The sequence below is a fragment of the Onychostoma macrolepis genome, chromosome 20, assembly GCF_012432095.1.
Source record: "Onychostoma macrolepis isolate SWU-2019 chromosome 20, ASM1243209v1, whole genome shotgun sequence".
Classification (NCBI taxonomy): Eukaryota; Metazoa; Chordata; class Actinopteri; order Cypriniformes; family Cyprinidae; genus Onychostoma; species Onychostoma macrolepis.
In genome coordinates, this window is record NC_081174.1 from 14,679,209 (window position 1) to 14,699,988 (window position 20,780).

Genomic DNA, 20,780 nt, shown 5'->3' on the forward strand with positions numbered 1-20,780 from the left:
GATCAGTTGTAAATAAAAGTTAAAATTAAATCTGAATTTATGAATGATGCACTCACCTGTCGATCTCTTAATTCTCTGAAAAGATCAGGATGAGCAAGCGACAAATGCTTAAAAAGGTTTGATGTGTTGCCTCCTGTGGCAACACATGATTTATAGCAACGCTTGCATACAGGTGCAGTAAGGTCAGTTAGTTCACCTTTGTCATCTTTTTTTTAATGCAAAGTAATGCCATATTTCACTTCTACTGTTCTCTTTATTTATTAATTTCGGGTGCGTTGATAGAGTTTCATCTGTTTGATCCATCGCATTGTTCTGTTGTCACATTTACTGGTTGTGGAGCAATTTGGTAAGCACTGCCACCCTCAGGTGCACTTCGCAACAGCAGCGTATGAAATACCGAATTGAGCGAAATTATGATATCGTACCGTTTGAAACATAATATATACCAGTAATTTTCCAGTACGGTATACCGCGCATCCCTAGAACGCGGCAGCAGTTTACTGTCGGGGATTTGTCGTGTCCCATCCAGTGTAGACAGCATCACTGATTATAATGACTTCTATAGTATTCTATAGTTCTGTAGTATTTTGTCACGCCGCGCCACTCGCTTCCGGTGTAGACATGGTGTTATGATAAGGCAAGAAGTAGGACTCGTGTAAGTATCGGATCAGCTTTCCAGCACCGGAGAGAACTCAAGGAGCGGGAAGGCCTGCGATCAGGTGCCGAGGTTGCTTTGTTTCTTCTCGATAGGTGAGTAACATTGGTTTTGCTTTGTTTCACAGAACTAATCGTTGCCATATGTATGTGTGGGGTGGAGCTATCAAAATAGGGGCAAGACCCTTTTGGGGTAGGGGCGTGTTTGTTTTGGTGATTTCAAATGTCAACATTGGCTACCAGAAATCGCTTGCCCCACCTTTAAAAAGCTCTACACCCGCTGTGGACTAATTGCATGGAAAAAGAAAAGCCAGTAGGCTACAAATTTCTAATTTGTGTTTCACAGAGGAATGGAAGTAATGCTGGTTTAGAATGACACCAGACAAATACTTGCACAGATCTTAAAAACAGCTCCAATTAAAGGTCCATTTAACCTTGCTATATTGAGACTGTTGGCTGTCTTGACTGATTGGCTGATCTTACCTTCTGTGATCTTGTGAGGACGGACTGTGTTCTCGATCTGTTTCTCTATACCGCTCTCTCTCCCGCTCTTTTTTGTGTCCTCTATCTCTGGTTTTCTCTCTCACCCTTTCTTTGTTATGGCGGGTGTAGTTTTCCCATGCTTTGCCACTGTCTATCACACCTGACCATGAAGCCATGCCCACTGCAGGTGAATACACACCTGGAAAAAAGAGATATAAGATTATTTAAGAAATGCATATGCATTGATTTCTGTTAACAGAAATACACGTCTATTGTCAGAACAAATAAATATATAACAAATGTAATGATAATATATAACTGATAATGTATTGGATTTAATTATTATATTATATTAATATTAATAATTGTTAAATGTGTGAAATATACAATAATTCATTATTACACACACACACAACAATGAATTACAATAGTGACAATACATATCAAAGCTATCACAAAAAAAAAAAAAAAAAATGAGATCAATCTGGCTAGCCCCTAACCTAAGATCTGACATTTTACAATAACACAACAACTATAATAAAAACCTAGTTCAATTATGTCCTAAAGCCATACCAGTTTTATGCAGCACATTTTTGCTGCATATTTAAACTGCACATTTGTGACAGATGGCAAGATAACAGCTTGCTATTACTATAACAGCTATTGCTTGCTCTCTGCCTCTCTTTTACACACAAACATGCATACAACAATCACTAAAAGCTCACAGTGACAATAACTGATTTAGCCTCTTAAGTACGCCCAAATCATTGCAACATGTAGAGGTTAACAAGGCCACAGCAGATTTTCTGACATGCTCATTTTTCTGTGTGTGTGTGTGTATGTCCTTGTTAACCTCTGCCTGCAATAATGATGTGTGCTGGACTGCAGTGGAAATGCTTGCAGTGCATTTCTATGCTCAGTGGCTGGAAACGTATCCCTCTACAGTTCAACAGGAGGTGTGTGTTTGTGTGTGTGTATGTGTAGTGATGATGAGAGAGTGTTGAGTATGTTAACACTTTGTATGCAGTTCAAATTTCTGTAGTCACCACCAACCGCATGCCTCCCCATGCATCCTCACATGTACAGAGCTCTGTGATGTGTGTGGCAGTCTGGCTATGTTTGTGTGAGCAGAAACTTTTCTTTTCACTCTTTTGACTGGCGGCCCAGGGTGTTGGATGCTCCAATCAAGACGCTCCAAATGTGGGTTCCAAATGAAATATTTTCTCACTATTTGCTACAAGATGTTAGGAAAATCCACAAGGAAATGTTCCTCAAACACAGACTTAAAACACATACACAAAACATTTCGAGGTTTCCTTTCCCACACACACATAATTCAGGAGCCAATGAAAACTCAAAATGTTCCATTCGCAAGTATATTTAATTTCCCTTAAGTCAAAAATGTATTGCTTAACCTTTGGACTGCTAAAAATTATGATTATTAAGTTAGAACTGGCAAAGAACCAAAGGCTTTTTAGCACAATCATTCAACAAAATGATATAAAACTCATCATCAAGTTTTACCAAAGATTGCTGGTGAAGTGCATATTTCTTTTATAAACTTCCAATATTCATACCTGCAGGGAAGGGGTAAGATGTAGCTGAGCGTCGATCATAGCCTCCCGCCAGACGTCCACTGTTGTGATTAGAAAGACAACGTTAGTGTCGATAGTGTGGTTCCATTATCCACTATTTTGAAAAGTTCTATTTTAAATATTTTAAATAGTTTGATTTGTTTTTCTTAAAATCATATGGCTTCACATACACATTAATCTAAAAAATGTTGTCTTTCAGCAAAAAGTGGTACTGTAACGTATGCAATATGATTTACTTAGCCCAAATTGACCATATGAGCAAAACTGAAAGAGTGTTAAAATTATATATTAAATTACAATGATAGAATAATTTGCTTTTACAACACACAAAGCAGTAACACCCCATTATTTTTAACTAACAACAAAGACCAAACGCCCACTGCTGTGATCAGAAAGACAACATTGGTGTCGATAGTGTGGTTCAATTATCCACTATTATAAATAGTTCTATTTTAAATATTTAAAATAGCTTGATTTGTTTTTCTTAAAATCATAAGGATTCACATACACAGTCTATCAAATTTTTCTCTTTCACGAAAAAGTGGAACTGTAACATATGCAATATGATTTAGTTTGCCCAAATTCACCTTATGAACAAAACTGAAAGAGTGTTAAAAAAAAATATTAAATTAAAATGGTAGAGTAATTTGCTCTTACAGCACACAGAGCAGCAACACCCCGTTATATTGAACTAACAACAAAGAGAGAGGAATAAATAGAGCATACCAACAAAATAGGCAAAAAGTACGAGAAAAAAGGGGTAGACAGAACTTTTCACAATGATCAAAAGACTTTCCTCTGTTTCTGAGCTCAATTTCCTCATTGTTTGATGTTACTGGCATTAACTCAAAGTGCAGCATGCTCCCGGTAATGTGCCAGCAGTGTGTGATTATGTGTGTGAGTATGTGAGCAGATACAGCTCAGGCAAACACGCAATTGGTGATCCATAAACCCTGGCTGCCCGCCCCGCTTCCGGGGGGTTCTGCAGGAGTAGAAGTTAAGTGTGTGTGTAAGAGAAATCGCATCCAACAGGACTCCTTGTGGTCAGGTGTTGGTTAAAAGTGCACAGTTTCTAATAATATCTCTGGAAAAGATGCTGCTGTTCTGGTTTCTCTTTGTCTTTCTTCCTTCCTCTATCCCACTTCCTCTCTTCTCTTGCTTATGAACCCTTTTAAATTTAGCCAGCTACAATACATGTTCAGTATGTCTTTTTCTGATTCTTGTTCCATGTCTATACACAGCAGAACAGACAAAAGAAGATGAGAGGAGGAATTTATGATAATCGATGTTAGATGAACTGGCAGTTACAATCTCATCTCACCCCTGAGGTAAGCCTTAATTAGCGCCTGGCTCATTAAGACAACTAATCACTGCAGAATTTGACCCTAATGGGCTCACACTAATGACTGTGCAAAGATGCAGCCCAACCAGTAGGCTACCCTGCATTGCTCTAGTAAGTAAACGTATCAATAAAACAATTACTATTGATATTCCACAACATGTGATGAGGGATTGCTGATGTGGATGACAAGTCTCAAGACATCTATTCAAACCCAGCGTTGAAAGCAATTTGCCTTTAATATAAAATGATTGTCTTTTCCCTAAAAAGTTGTGGAAAATGGGCTTCCTAAACATGGACTGCGAATTCTTTATGTTGACTGGAGAGCCAAAGCATGATACATTTAAAGCAGAAGGAAAGGTTTTGTGCTTTTGAAATGATGCCCCAGAGAGACTTGTGGGCTATTTCAGGGGTGTCCCTCAGGGATTTGTATAAGAACACTTTATTTTTACTATATACTCCCAGCATGTGATGTTTAAGTGTGAAAAATGAGCATGCATGTGACAGAGAGGACAGAAAAAGAGAGAGAAAAAGAAGAAAAGTGAGTTTTTTGGTGTGATGGTATGAGAGGAAGTGATTCATGAATTATACAGTCCTTGGTTGGCAGGGTTTGGATGAACGGAAACTCCTTCAAGGATGTTTGGACTTGGCAGAGAGACTGATACGTGAGAAGAACCATTCTTTAAACAACAGAAAAAAGAAGGAAAAAAGCAAACTTAAGGACCAGGAAATGGAAAAAAAAATTGAGGGAGCTGGGTCAGAAGATGGTGAAAAAAAAGTATAAAAATAGCAAAGAGAAAAAGAGATAAAGATGATGAAAATATAACAAAATAATGCCAATAGAGACAGACATAATATATAATGCAATATATTATTCCAAAAATGTGTATTTAAACATAAATACATATAAAATTAGGAATATATATATATATATATAGTAATGTGTGCCTGTGTGTATTTATACATTTAAAATAAATAAATAAATAAATATTTATTTCTAAAACAAAATAAAATATTATTTATTTTAAATAAATAATAAATAATAAATATATAAAATTAATAATAATTTTGAAATGATCTCCCAGAGAGCATTTCAGGGGTGTCCCTCATAGCTTTGTATAAGGACCCTTTTTATTTACTATATATTATTTACTATATACTGCACACACACACACACACACACACACACACACACACACACACACACACACACACACACACACACACGCACACACGCACATGCACACACAATAAAACAATTGGCACTGAACCGCACAAATGTTCTGCAGATGATGATGCCAGTCAAACTGTGAGGGGGAGTGAATCTAGAAATAAAGTAAGGGGGAGATAGACAGGCCAAGACTTGGCTGTTTGTCTTGGGGAGAAAGGGAGGAAGAGTATGAGGCATAGATGGATGGGGAGTTCTGGATGCCTGTAAACAGGAGGCCGGAGGCACAAACATGGCCACCCTGTCTGTGTCTCTCTCTGCCTTATTTGGCATTTGACTGGGCTGGGGACAGATTTTTAACCGTATTTTAGTCCTAAGAAGATAAGTTATAGTGTCAGAAAGCTGAGAAGCAAATAAGTACATGCACAAAGACACACACACACACACACACACACACACACACACACACACACACACACATACACACATACACACTTAACCACCTTAAACACATGTTCGATAGCTTCCAAGCAAAGGGATGAGCTGAAAGAACTGGATCAAACTGAATAAGTAATTCTGTGTGTATAGAAGAAAGACAGTCACAGTGGATTAACTGAAGCAGATGGGAGTTTAGTGCTTTTGTCTTAATTTCTCTTCTTCTAAGTCTGGGGTGAAACTTTGATGAGCTGCCCTACATACTGCAGGCAGGAATAGAGACAGAAGTAACGACTCTGACAGAGCGATATAGCTTTTGTAGCTGCAGCCTAGTTTTACTGTCCCATAAACTCCATGAAGGCTGCCAATCACAGCTTTAGGAAGAGTCAATCATCTCTGTCATGAGGGACACTGAATGTTTGAGTCCCATAACTTTTAAACTTACATAACTTTCTTGTTTCCATCTCATGGGCATCTTTTTTTTTCTTCAGATTTATGTGATGTTTCCTTTTGGTAGTGACAATTTATCACATAGCAGTCTGCTATAAGAAAATATTGTGCCCACTGGTTGTATCATTTAGTTTGTATGTGATGTTTGGGTTGTTTTAGCACAATTCATTAATTATGCTAATTTGGTAATGAAGCAACTACATGTCCCATTTAAACGTTATGCTATTAAAATGTATTTTTTTGGCCAATTGTTTGATTTCTGAAGATGGTAATAGAGGTTATAAAAATGACTGTATGTTTCTATTCAAGTTGCGAATTATGCACTGCTGTTAAGAGAAATTAAGACAGAAATACTTAAGAAATTAATACTTTTATGCAGTATGGACGCATTAAACAGATTAAAAGTGATAGTCATGACATTTACAATGTTAGAGAACATTTAAAAAACTTTTGAACTTTCTATTCAAAGAATACTGGAAAAAGCGTCATGGTTTCCACAAAAATATTAAGCAGTGCAACTGTTAATAATAGTTTTACTGTTAATAATAATCAGTGCAACAGTGATAATAATAAGAAATGCTTCTTGAACACCAAATCAGCATAGTATAATGATTTTTGAAGTATCGTGTGACACTGAAGACTCAAATAAAGGCTGCTAAAAATTCAGCTTTGTCATCACAGAAATAACAGTAATTGTGATTTCACAGTATTACTGTTAAAATATTTATTCATCTCAAATAAAAAAAAATACATAAATTTATAATATTAGCTTATAGGCATTTTGGATTTTTTTTTTTTTTCTTATCTTGGTGTTTTTATAAATTCTTATGCTATATCTCAAAATTTGCATAAAGTGTATGAATGGACATTCAATTGTTGGATTTATTTGAATATCAACTGATATTCAGGTGTTCCGAGACACAGGTATTCCGCAACAACATAACGTTATTAAGGCCCCGTTTACACTAGTGCTTTTTCGTTTTAAAACACATAATTTTTTTACCATCGAAATAATAGGCAATCTACATATACATATCTATGGTTGTATCTGCATGAATGGTCATGTGACATGCGTTTTCAGTTCTGTAGTGTAGACGGAGATCATTTCTGAAACGCAACGGAAACGGCAGTGTGCACGAGGATCGTTTTCATTCTAAAATGCCGTTTTAAAACGAAAACACACTAGTGTAAACGGGGCCTAAGTTTCTTTCACAAGCTCTACCTCTTTCTCTCTCCCTTTCTGTCTCTGTCTTTCTTTTTCTCCTTCTTTTGCCTGTATATTGACTTGCTATGTTCTTGCTTTCTCTGTCTGCTACATCTCCTCTGTCTCTCTCTCCAGTTTCTATATGACACCAACCTGGGCACATATACACACATGATCCATATATCATACACAAACCCTGCTATAATTCTTAACAATCAATCAGTAAGAAAAAAAAATAAAAACACATGAACATAAACACTTACCTATCTAATGGTGGTATCATAGGAGGAGGGGCACCAGGGGGTAATGGGAAACCTGAAACGGCAGGCATAAACAGATGTCATGTGAATAATTATATGGTGAAATCAAAACTGTAATCATGAAAAAGGAGAAATATTAAAATCATAAGTGTATATGTAGTACAAATGTTTTCAACTGTCTTCATATGATTTCATTTATTATAGAAAATGCATGTTTGTGTCTGTGTGCGTATGTCCAGATGTCGTGACTTCAAATGACTCAACACTATATATGACACATCCAGACAGAATTCAACAAACACAGTGGCCTGCAACTTTTCCTGCCCCGCTAACCGTGACTCCCTCCCTTAAACGTGTGCATGAAACAAATGGACCTTCGCAGCATCCCAAAAAACACATTCTCCATCACATGGCTGAGGCACACTTATCTGCTTTGATCACACTTAGCCACAGACTCACAAACATTCATGCACATCTGGGCACCATCCCCCTTTTGTTTTTCCATGGACCCCTGATGGAAGCCAGCTCCAAAAGACAGTTTTCAACAACAACAAAAATGACATAAAAAAAAGGCTAAAGAAAAACAGTAATTTGAGGAACACAGAAGTCACGCAGCTATGGCTAACACAGAACGAGGCAGAAATGCAGCGTCCCCTCCAACGCATGCATCCACTCACACAAAGCCTCGCAAATCATCTGTGTTGTCCTTGAAACTTCAGAGATCTGTTGGAAGCTCTAAAATAGTTCAGTAAGATCACAGATCTGCTTCTAGTGCATATTAACAGATGATCCAAACACTGTTTCTATGCCAAATAAATTTGCTAATGTGTATTTTGAGCAAAAATCTGGTTCAAATATGTTTTTGAAATGTTTCTATTCATCAAAGAACTGATCATTCTAAATCAGAAAATCAGCATATTAGAATTTCAAAAGGATCACATGACACTGAAGATTGGAGTAACGACTGCTGAAAATTCAGTTTTGCCATCACAGAAATGCATTAGATTTTAAAATATATTAAAATGGAAAAGTTATTTTAATTTGCAATAATATTTCACAATATTAGTGTTTTGGTCAAATAAATGCAGCCTTGGTGAGCATAATAGACTTCTTTCCAAAACACAGGGGGGAAAAAAACCCTTAAATATTAGGTTATTCATGTTCATTCAAAATACAGACAACGTAGAATCTAAAGTGTATAAATCTAGATTAAGAAATGCTGTAAAAGTATTGTGCATTCATGGTATAAGTATTCAGTGTGCAGGGGGCTTAATGGATAGAGAGTTGGACTTGTAACCCGAAGGTCGCAGGTTCGAGTCTCTGGTCCGGCAGGAATTGTCAGTGTGGGGAGTGAATAACCAGCGCTCTCTCCACCTTCAATTCCACGACTGAAGTGAGACCCTTGAGCAAGGCACCGAACCCCCAACTGCTACCCAGGCGCCGCAGCATTGGCTGCCCACTGCTCCGGGTGTGTGTGTGTGTTCACTAATGTGTGTGTGCTCTGGGATGCAGAGCACAAATTCCGAGTATGGGTCACCATACTTGGCCACACATTCTTAGTTCATGTTATGCTATTGCATTACCAATAATGTTAAGAAAAAGAACATTACTAGTGTTGCAATATTAATTCACAATGAATGAATGAATGAAACAAATATCTTTACATTTTAGTGTGACAGTTAACAAAGTATCATGAAGTACTTCGCAAGTTAGCATTTGTGTCATTTCCTTTTCTTTTTCATTTTTCTTTTAGGTTAGAAATTTTTATATTTTGGGCAGCTGGACCTTTTATTGAAAAGATATATTGTGCACTTTATGAATGTGTACAACCATTAATGTCCTCTAAAGGAATCAAAGTGGACTCTTTCTGTACAAAAAATATTTAGACTATCAGTACAAAAATGTAAAATGCATATCCTCTACTAACAAATCTGTCATTAACATTATGATTTGAATGAAAAAAGCTCTCACTCCTCCACAACCCCATTTAAATCAAAACATTCCTCTCTTAACAACTGGCTCTCTCCATCTCCCCCCCTCTCTTTCAGCACAGCTGGGTCATTCAGCACATTTCTAGTGCCACGATTCTGCTGGCATGGCACTTTTTCTTTCTTCCCGCCCTGAGCTATTTTTAGCCACACGCAGCACATTAACAACACAAAAGGAACAACGTGGCCGTAACGGGACAGCGATATCCGCAGGGGGAGTGAGTCAAAAAGAGAGGCCTATAACTTAAAGATGGGGAGGTGGGCTTCTACGATAAAACGAAAATAGCTCGTTTTGGATTAAAAGCTGAACTTCAAAGGCTGGGCCTGACCAGGAAGTTAGATATTTTGACTGTATTAAAAAGGATGAGTGGGTCCTGAAAAACGGGATGATGGGTGAATCTGTTAGTGAGAGGGCCGGAGGAGGGGTGGCAGGATTTGGTAGAAAGTGATTTCTGATGGGGCTTTGAAGCAGAAGAGGAGTAGAGTTAAGAGAGCTCAACTATAGACTTCCTGTCGAAAGCGTGGAGGAGCAGCATCTGGGCAGGAAGTTAGGCAAACTGACAGCCAGCAAACCTGGAGAGAATTACACACACCTGGATGCAGACGCACCAGCTCAAGTGCATATGTTGTCAGACTCCTACAGAGACACATGCACGCTCAATAGTTAGTCACTGTCAAATGAAACACGCACCGCTGCTGCAGCTCATCTGGTTTAGCACCTGAAATCTAACCTTGAACCTTAAGCACACACAGCATTTTGGGCATCATGGGGCATTTCACGGCATTTTGAATCACAGCAGTGTGCAATATTTTAACACAGAAAACACATTAACAAACTACTTCATGGGGCAATAGAGGCAGATTCAGTTTTGTTTGCTATACCATACCATGCATAAATAATGTTCACGTTTTAAGTAGACCAATAAGACATGTGTTTAGGATGTTTAGGATCTCAGAAGACAGCAGGTTGCTCAACATGTGTGTGAATCAATCACATCCTGGATAAATGTTGTCATGGCAACCACAAATGCCCTACGGATGACCATATGTACAATGCAGTGCAATGAAAACATATCAACATGACCTTTGACTGTGCTGGTCTGGTCAAAAAAGGTCCAGCCACATGGATCAAAATAAGTCTCTTATGCTCATCAAGGCTGCATTTATTTGATTAAAAACACAGTAATATTTCATTATATATTATTACAAATTAAATAGTGCTGTCAAATGATTAATCGTGATTAATCGCATCCAAAATAAAAGTTTTTGTTTACAGAATATATGTGTGTGTACTCTGTATATTTATTATGTATATATAAATACACACACACACATGTATATATATATATATATATATATATATATATATATACACACATATACACAGTTGCTGGTCATATAATTAGAATATCATCAAAAAGTTGATTTATTTCACTAATTCCATTCAAAAAGTGAAACTTGTATATTATATTCATTCATTACACACAGACTGATATATTTCAAATGTTTATTTCTTTTAATTTTGATGATTATAACTGACAACTAAGGAAAATCCCAAATTCAGTATCTCAGAAAATTAGAATATTGTGAAAAGGTTCAATATTGAAGACACCTGGTGCCACACTCTAATCAGCTAATTAACTCAAAACACCTGCAAAGGCCTTTAAATGGTCTCTCAGTCTAGTTCTGTAGGCTACACAATCATGGGGAAGACTGCTGACTTGACAGTTGTCCAAAAGACGACCATTGACACGTTGCACAAAGAGGGCAAGACACAAAAGGTCATTGCAAAGAGGCTGGCTGTTCACAGAGCTCTGTGTCCAAGCACATTAATAGAGGCGAAGGAAGGAAAAGATGTGGTAGAAAAAGTGTACAAGCAATAGGGATAACCGCACCCTGGAGAGGATTGTGAAACAAAACCCATTCAAAAATGTGGGGGAGATTCACAAAGAGTGGACTGCAGCTGGAGTCAGTGCTTCAAGAACCACTACGCACAGACATATGCAAGACATGGGTTTCAGCTGTCGCATTCCTTGTGTCAAGCCACTCTTGAACAACAGACAGCGTCAGAAGCGTCTCGACTGGGCTAAAGACAAAAAGGACTGGACTGCTGCTGAGTGGTCCAAAGTTATGTTCTCTGATGAAAGTAAATTTTGCATTTCCTTTGGAAATCAGGGTCCCAGAGTCTGGAGGAAGAGAGGAGAGGCACACAATCCACGTTGCTTGAGGTCCAGTGTAAAGTTTCCACAGTCAGTGATGGTTTGGGGTGGCATGTCATCTGCTGCTGTTGGTCCACTGTGTTTTCTGAGGTCCAAGGTCAACGCAGCCGTATACCAGGAAGTTTTAGAGCACTTCATGTTTCCTGCTGCTGACCAACTTTATGGAGATGCAGATTTCATTTTCCAACAGGACTTGGCACCTGCACACAGTGCCAAAGCAACCAGTATCTGGTTTAAGGACCGTGGTATCCCTGTTCTTAATTGGCCAGCAAACTCGCCTGACCTTAACCCCATAGAAAATGGGGTATTGTGAAGAGGAAGATGCGATATGCCAGACCCAACAATGCAGAAGAGCTGAAGGCCACTATCAGAGCAACCTGGGCTCTCATAACACCTGAGCAGTGCCACAGACTGATCGACTCCATGCCACGCCGCATTGCTGCAGTAATTCAGGCAAAAGGAGCCCCAACTAAGTATTGAGTTCTGTACATGCTCATACTTTTCATGTTCATACTTTTCAGTTGGCCAAGATTTCTAAAAATCCTTTCTTTGTATTGGTCTTAAGTGATATTCTAATTTTCTGAGATACTGAATTTGGGATTTTCCTTAGTTGTCAGTTATAATCATCAAAATTAAAAGAAATAAACATTTGAAATATATCAGTCTGTGTGTAATGAATGAATATAATATACAAGTTTCACTTTTTGAATGGAATTAGTGAAATAAATCAACTTTTTGATGATATTCTCATTATATGACCAGCACCTGTATATATATGTGACCCTGGACCACAAAACCAGTCATAAGGGTAAATTTTTTGGAAACTGAGATTTATACATCATCTGAAAGCTGAATAAATAAACTTTCCATTGATGCATGGTTTGTTAGGATAGGACAATATTTGGCTGAGATAGGAATCTGAGGGTGCAAAAATGTCCAAATGAAGTTCTTAGCAATGCATATTACTAATCAAAAATGAAGTTTTGATACAATTATGGTAAGAAATTTACAAAATATCTTCATGGAGCATGATCTTTACTTAATATCCTAATGATTTTTGGCATAAAAGAAAAATAGATCATTTTGACCCATACAATGTATTTTTGGCTATTGCTACAAATATACCCCAGTGACTTAAGACTGGTTTTGTGGTCCAGGGTCACATATACATAATACATATACACAGTACACACACATATATTCTGTAAACAATTTTTATTTTTATTTTGGATGTGATTAATCGTTTGACAACACTAAAATTAAAATAACTGTTTTCTATTTTAATATATTTTAAAATGCAATTTATTCCTGTGATAAAGCTAAATTTTCAGTAGCCAATATCCCAGTGTTCAGTGTCACATGATCCTTCAGATCATGCTGATTTGATGCATACAAAATATTTCTTAATTTTAAAAGAACAGAATTTTTTTTTTAAATATAAATATTTTTAAGCATTATAAATGTCTTTACTGTCACTTTTGATCAATTTCAATTTTTTATTGACGCCAAACTTTTGAACAGAAATGTGTTATATTAACATTTAATAAGCAAACATATTCAGAAACATAACATAAAAATCTTTAACAAGGCTCATATGCTCCCATAATTTAATCTGTGACCTCAAAATATATTTGGGAGCATTTGTGCGAGTGCATATAATTGTTGTAGTGTGACCTGTTTTCATTTCTCTAAAAACATTCACAGTTATGTGCCTTCTGTGTGCTGATACGGTGACCAGTCTGCCGTTCTATCAAACGTTACATAACTTCATCTTTACGTTCTTAAATTTAATGCAGATTTTAGATTGGTTAATATTAGCTGTCAATCACTCAGTCACTGCTTTCCGCTGACAGGTGACAGGGAGCTAACTACCGCGGGAAATGCAAAGGGCTGAAGAAGAGAGAATATGAAAGGAAACACTGACAGATTTCTTTTGTAAACCACCTAAATTTACAAATAATGGTGCTGGTGATAGTGATCATGTGGTGAATTTTGACCCACCAGCCGAAAAGGCGGCGTACAGTTTTCGGAGAAAATGGTTGAAAGACTTTGAGTGGCTCCGCTATGAAAATGCACTTTTCTCTATGCACTGAATTCACTTTAAAGCCTGTTAAAGTGAATTCACCAGCATTCTAACAGCATTCACCACCGAATCTACACATTTTAAGCTCGAGAGCTTGGTTAAATACAGAGAGAGTGCCAGACACAAGAAATGCAGGGACAAGTGTGTGGCAAAATGTTCAGGATCATCAGGTTAAATCGTTAAGGCCTTTAATTGTCAGGATGCTCATGTAAGGGGCTGCGATAATGTCTAAATATTTTTTTTTAACGATGTGCGATTTGACATTATCGAGTATATTGCAAAACATCTCGGTTACGTATGTTACCACGGTTCCCTGAATAGGGAACGAGATACTGCGGTGACGTCACTGTATGGGAACACCCTTTGGTGTGACGAATGTCTGAAGCCCTGTACCATCCCACCAATCCTATTGGCCAAATAGCGCTTGGCACCGCCTTACACATGCGTAAGCTTAGTATACCTATGTGCCGTGCGCTATTTCGCTCAGATTTCATGGAGTAAGGAAACGCTATCAAAGGTACGGTACGGCCTGAATCGCAGCATCTCGTTCCCTATTCAGGGAACTGTGGTTACATACGTAACCAAGATGTTTCCTTTCATAGGTCACTTCAATGCTGTGGTGACGTCACCGTATGGGAACGTTATACCATCACGCCTGACGTACCCGAGGTAGCTGGGATCCGAGGAAAGCATCTGCTCAAGCGGAAAGAACCCGGGAGCCAGGGGCCGTCCTCACATCCAGGCTGTAGAATTTGACGAAAGTGCTCGGTGAGGACCATCCTGCCGAAAGGACATATATCATCCATAGAAGATCCACTAAGGAAGGCTTGCGATGAAGCCACCGCACTCGTGGAATGAGCTCGGATTCCTAAAGGCGAAGCGAGCCATCGCGCCTCATAGGCTAAGGATATAGCCTCAACCAGCCAATGGGACATGCGTTGCTTTGTGACAGCACAATCTTTATTTTTACTCCCAAAACAGACGAACAGCTGGTCGGACCCACGCCATTGGACTGTATGATCAACATAGATCTTCAGCACTCTCACAGGACAAAGGCTTAGATATTCTGACCCCACCTCCGTGGGGGAGAAAGCTTCCAAGACCACCTGCTGGAAGCGAAAAGGATTCGAAGCAACTTTAGGAACATAATCAGGCCTTGGTCGCAGCAAAACCTTCACCAATCCTGGTGCGAAGTCCATACATGAAGGTGAGATTGAAAGAGCTTGTAAATCCCCAACTCTCTTGAGGGAGGATAAAGCTAACAATAGGACTGTTTTTAGAGTCAGGATTTTCTCAGTCACAGTTTCCAAGACCTCAAACGGATGTCCTGATAGCCCTTGTAATACAATGGACAGATCCCATGATGGAACTCACGCAGGGCGGAAAGGCCACAGCCGTCGTGAACCCTGCATAAATCGAGAGACCAGGGGATGATGGCACACTGAAACACTGTCTATGTACGCGTGGTTAGTGGATATGGCTGCCACGTATACTTTTAGAGTGGCTAGCGTTATTCCCTCTGAAAAACAGCTTTGAAGAAACTCCAGTACTGAAGTGACGGGGCAGTAAGCTGGATCCATATCATGACGTCTACACCAGGTAGTAAACAGTTTCCATTTGAAGGCATATAAACATCTTGTAGAAACCGCTCTAGAGTTAATTATAGTCTCAGTAGCCTCCGCTGAAAGACCGGGACATATTAACTCACTCTGCTCAGAGGCCACACCCACAGTTTCCATAAATCTGGCCGTGGGTGCCAGATCATTCCCCGTGCTTGCGACAGCATGTCCTGTCTGAGGGGAATCTCCCACGGAGAGCCCGCTAACAGACTGATCAGTTCCACAAACCACAGCTGAGTGGGCCACCACGGGGCTACCAGCAGCAGTCGCTCCACTCTGCCGAATCGTAGGAAAGGCATACAAACTGGTTCTGGGCCTCTCGTGGGCTAGAGCGTCCAGTCCCAGGGGCGATGGGGGGATAGGGAGAACCATAGCGGGCAATGCGTAGTCGTGCTTGACGCGAATAAGTCCACTTCCGCTTCTCCAAACACTCGCCATATGTAGCTCACCGTTTGGGGGTGCAGCCTCCATTCCCCTTCCTCCAGGCTCTGTCTCGAGAGCATATCCTCTCCGAAGTTCAGGTGCCCCGGGACGTGAACCGCTCGGATCGACAGAAACCTGTTCTGAGTCCACAGAAGGACATTCCTCGCCAGCCTGCATAGGGGGTGAGAGCGTAATCCTCCTTGGTGATTCAAATACGACACAACCGTCGTGTTGTCCGTCCTGACTAACACATGACGGCCGTTCAGTGGTTTTGAAAAATCTTGGAGAGCTAGAAAGACCGCTAGCAGCTCCAGTCTGTTTATGTGTCACCCTCGCTGTGCTTCCGTCCATGTTCCGTGGGCTGGGCGTCCTTGACAAACAGCCCCCCAACCTGTCAATGACGCCTCCGTCGTGACAGTCTCGCAGCGAAAACAGGTCCCCAAAATAACTCCTCTTTGGAGAAATTTGGATGACGTCCAGGTCTCTAACGTCAGAACACACCTCCGTGTCACTGAAATCGTTCGATGCGGATGACAACGGGGAAAAGCCAAAGGATTTTTTATTCACCATTGAAATGGGCGCATGTGAAGTAAGCCTAGATGGATTACAGGGGACGCTGGAGCCATTAGACCCAAAAGTCTGAGGCACAAACTCACCGTCACTGTACGGCCTTCTTTGAAGTGGCGAAGGCATGACGTGAATGACTGAACGCGCGGGGGAGACAATCGTGCCCTCATCGCGCGAGAATCCAGATCTATCCCCAAAAAAGTTATCCGTTGGCAAGGGATCAAAACACTCTTTTGGAGATTCGTGCGTAAGCCCAGGCTGCTTAGATGATGTAGCACGAAATCTTGGTGAGAGCGTGCTTGAGTCTGTGATTGCGCTAATACCAGCCAATCGTCCAGGTAATTTAGCACACGAATGCCCTGGAACCGCAACGGGGCCAGAACTGCGTCCATGCATTAGAGATCTTCACGGAGGACCCGAGACCTGAGGACCTGGGACCCGACCCGGGACCCGTACGGGTTCGGGTCTATATTTTAAATGGTCAGCCGGGTCCGGGTACAGGTCCGGGTCGGGTCCCAATCTATTACTTCGGGTCCCGGGTCTGTTTAACATTGTGTGTAATACCCGAGTCGATCGGAGAACACCGCACCCGTCAGTGATCCGTGTCAGTCAGCATGCGTGTGTTTTGTAACTTGCAGTTTGTAAAATTCGGATGAGACAATTGTGAGCGGGAAATGAGGTGAAAGAAAAAAAACAAAAACACGTGTTACCTCAGCCGCCAGAAGCAGAGCGCGGGCGGAGTTAATGTAGCCTACTGCACACCGACGGTGATCATGAACAAAACTGACGAAGAGACGCACCTGTTATTGAACACGCACGCAGTAAAGTGTAACGCACTTCTTGTTCTGCATGTTTTTTGCTAAAAAAATAATTGCTCCGAGTCTTTATTACAACCAACAAAAAGTATCGTTATTGTTGTGCAAACGCAACAGTCTAAGTTGACTCGAGATGGAGAAAGAAAAAAAAAACTGCGAAGTTGCATTAGTCATCCGTCACTGACCGTGACAGCATGTAGACTTTTAAAGCAATAATCCAATAATCAGTGGATTAAGAAGGCTCTTTCAGTCAGCAATAGAGAGGAACGAACAGCTAACATGGATGGAAATTTATTGACTAGGAGGATTGCATGTATCGCAGTCAGGGAGAAGGCTACTAACAGTAGTAAGGGATTTTTTTTTTTTTTTTCCAACTTTCGAATAATGGTCGGGTCCGTGTCGGGTCCGGGTAGTACATTTAAGGCATTTCTCGGGTCTGCATGGGTTCGGGTCCCACTTTCAAATAAAATACGGGTCCGGGTCGGTTCGGTGCAGCACATTTACGGGTCTCTTCGGGTTCGGGTATGAATTTTTGGACCCGTGAAAACCTCTACCATGCATTTCGTGAAGGTTCGTGGAGCCAGGGCTAATCCGAAAGGAAGAACACAGTATTGATACGCTTTGCCCTCTAAAGCGAATCTGAGGAACTTCCTGTGTCACTTGATGATCTGAATATGAAAATATGCATCCTTCAGATCGATCGTGACAAACCAGTCGTTTGGTTGAATCTGAGACAGAAGAGATTTCACCGTCAACATCTTGAATTTGCTCGTTCTGAGTGCAAGATTCAAACGGTGTAAATCCAATATCGGTCGTAAGCCGCCATCTTTTTTGGGCACAACAAAATATCGGCTGTAAAAACCTGGTGTACCTCTTCTATAGCCCCTTAGAATTTCCGAGCATGGAAAGCTTGCGAATTCCAGCGGCTGCGGCGTTTGTGATGCGCGCTGAAAACGGCTGCTTCCAGGACCTCGAAACCTCCTGGTGGAGGTCCGGGAAGAAGGGGAGCGGTTTACGGGGCTGAGCAGGTGCACGGCTAGTTAGGAAACGGTCGTCCAGCTTAGATTGGGACTGGGCCTGGGCCGCGTCCGCCTCCCAATCCAGCCCCAGCTTATCCACCGCGCGAGTGAGAGGGAGAGATCCACATTTGTTGGCCAGTAAATCCGACTCCGAGGCCGCGAAGGACAAAACGTTGTCGTCATACAGCCCACAGCCGAAGGAGATTGCACTGTAGGCCTCCGGGGCAGGCCGTAGATCCTCGTCAGCAAAAACAATGGGCTCCACGAAGTTTCTGCCGACCTCTTGCACTCGAATGGGGGAGAGTGAGCGAAATGGAGAAAACTCCAGTGCAGCACTGTCCTCACGGGGTCGCACATGTCGCCCCAAGCCATCGCCTCGTGCGGCGCCTCGGCGGGGGTTGGACGCGGGGGCGACCTTGGAGAAAACTTCTACCCTCGAGCACAGAACTTTCAGTCGCAGGCTGTCACAGTTGGGACATGTCGACAGGCCGCTAAGTGCCGCCTGCGCGTGATGCAGGCCCAGGCACACAACGCACCTGTCATGGGTGTCCCCTGCTGTGATAAACCTGCTACATGGTTCCTTAAATCTCCGATGACTCATCGCATCCGCGAAGAGGAGTTAAACACTGCTCGAGAAAAATATCGCTGAGAAGGCACAGAATATGCTTTCTCGGGCACAGAAAATTCGCTTTTGCTTTCCTGAAGGAAATTAAATCTGAGGGAAATATCGCGTGGCACACAGGTATACTATGCTTACGCATGCATAATATCACACGAACAGTGCCGTTTTTTCCTCCAAAAATCAGCATGATTACAAATGTGATATTGATGATTTTATACAACAGTTCAATAAACGAGAAGTTAATATTAAGAGACTTATGTTGTAGACACCATATTTCCTGTTTTTGCTCCATTTCGACAACAAAAATAATTCCAAACAAAGCCACAGCACTGTTTCGCGTCTCTGAGCAACATAACGGAGTTTCGTTTCGTTCCTGAATGAATCAACCGTTTAAATGATTCAGTTCAATCGCAGTGACTCACTTATTAACAGTGACTTGATGCCACCTACTTCACATTTAAAGTATCTTTTAATTTTTTATTAAATAATTTCAAATATCAGTATTCAACGTTTTATGTTTACAGTATTAAAACATTATATATGCATGTGTAACTGCAGGTTAAATGCATTCATGTCCTGCATTAAGCAGGGTGTAAGTGCATCTAAATGCCACTTCAGAAATTCAAATTCAAAGATGAATTTTGTTGATACTGATTTCATTTGGTTGAAATGTCTAAATGTCTTATTATCCTAATTGACTGATTAAATGTAAGAATTTGACTCAAATTATGATGCACACTTTTAGAAAAAATGGCTTAATTGTGAAAATGACCATAAAAGGTAAAAATCTATTTAAACTTATTGGAAAAGATTAATTTCTATCACTGCTGTGAACTGACCACCACACAGAATATGAAGAACATCAGCTGTCCACGGTAGTCCTTAAGACTACCAGCACAATAACACAAGATCAGCACAATAACCCAAGCAAAATATCGTCTAATTCTCATTATCGATAAAATCCTAGAAAATATCGAGATATCATTTTTTGTCAATATTGCACACCCCTAGCTGCCAGCCGTTCTGCGCAATTGGCAGAGCTGAATGTAAAATTTAACACGGCATACACCATCCTAACCCTCGCCAAAGAGGAGCTCTCTCTCTGTGTTTAACCAAACTCAGATTCATTTAGGTGGTTTACGAAAGAAATCTGTCAGTGTTTCTTTTCATTTTCTCTCTTCTTCAGCCCTTTGCATTTCCCGCAGTAGTTATAGCTCCCTGTCACCTAACAGCGGAAAGCAGTGACTGGGTGATTGACAGCTAATATATTAACCAATCTGCATTAAAGTTCATTTGTAGTTATGGCGCTCATTAATTTTTGGTGGGTGCTCCTAAATTTTTGCTGGTGCTCCTAACTTTTTAAAGTTGGGAGCACCAGTGCTACCAAGTAAAAAAGTTAATTTCGAGCCCTGTTTAATTTAATCTTATTAATAGTATTATGAGGATTGACCCGCTGGTTATGAGAATAATCTGATTTACATTTAATAAGCTGGTTAATATGCTGCACTGTGTCACTGTCTGATGTGTTCTGCTTGATTTTGGAACTATTAGAAGTGAAATTTTGCTCAAGGACAAGCTGAAGAAAAACCTGCAATGTCGTAACATTCACATGCTACTACATCACTACACACACGCACAGACCCGTCCCTTTTCTGCTGACACAAGTGAGTGTGCATGAGTGTACAGCACATACCGGGTGGTGGTGGTATGAGGGGTGGTGTGGTGCCGATGGAGGGTGGAGGGAAAGGTGGAGGTGGGATATTGGGAGGAAAGAAGGGCAACAGCTTTGGGGAAGATAGCTCTGTGTCTGAGGACTGCTCGGACACGACCTGAAATC

General features: G+C 40.5%; 1 protein-coding gene across 2 annotated transcripts in view; it reads right to left on the reverse strand.

The window, feature by feature from the left end:
• fip1l1a (FIP1 like 1a (S. cerevisiae)) overlaps positions 1-20,780 on the reverse strand; it is a 41,975-nt gene that overhangs the window by 12,318 nt on the left and 8,877 nt on the right. Inside the window, exons 10-14 of one of the 2 annotated variants that reach the window (XM_058755615.1) lie at positions 20,637-20,772; positions 7,592-7,643; positions 7,347-7,481; positions 2,715-2,773; positions 1,138-1,336 (exon numbers count right to left, since the gene is read on the reverse strand). In XM_058755615.1, coding sequence (XP_058611598.1) covers positions 1,138-1,336; positions 2,715-2,773; positions 7,347-7,481; positions 7,592-7,643; positions 20,637-20,772 — 581 coding nt within the window. The remainder of the gene's footprint in view (positions 1-1,137; positions 1,337-2,714; positions 2,774-7,346; positions 7,482-7,591; positions 7,644-20,636; positions 20,773-20,780) is intronic. The other variant, XM_058755616.1, reaches the window with a different exon arrangement.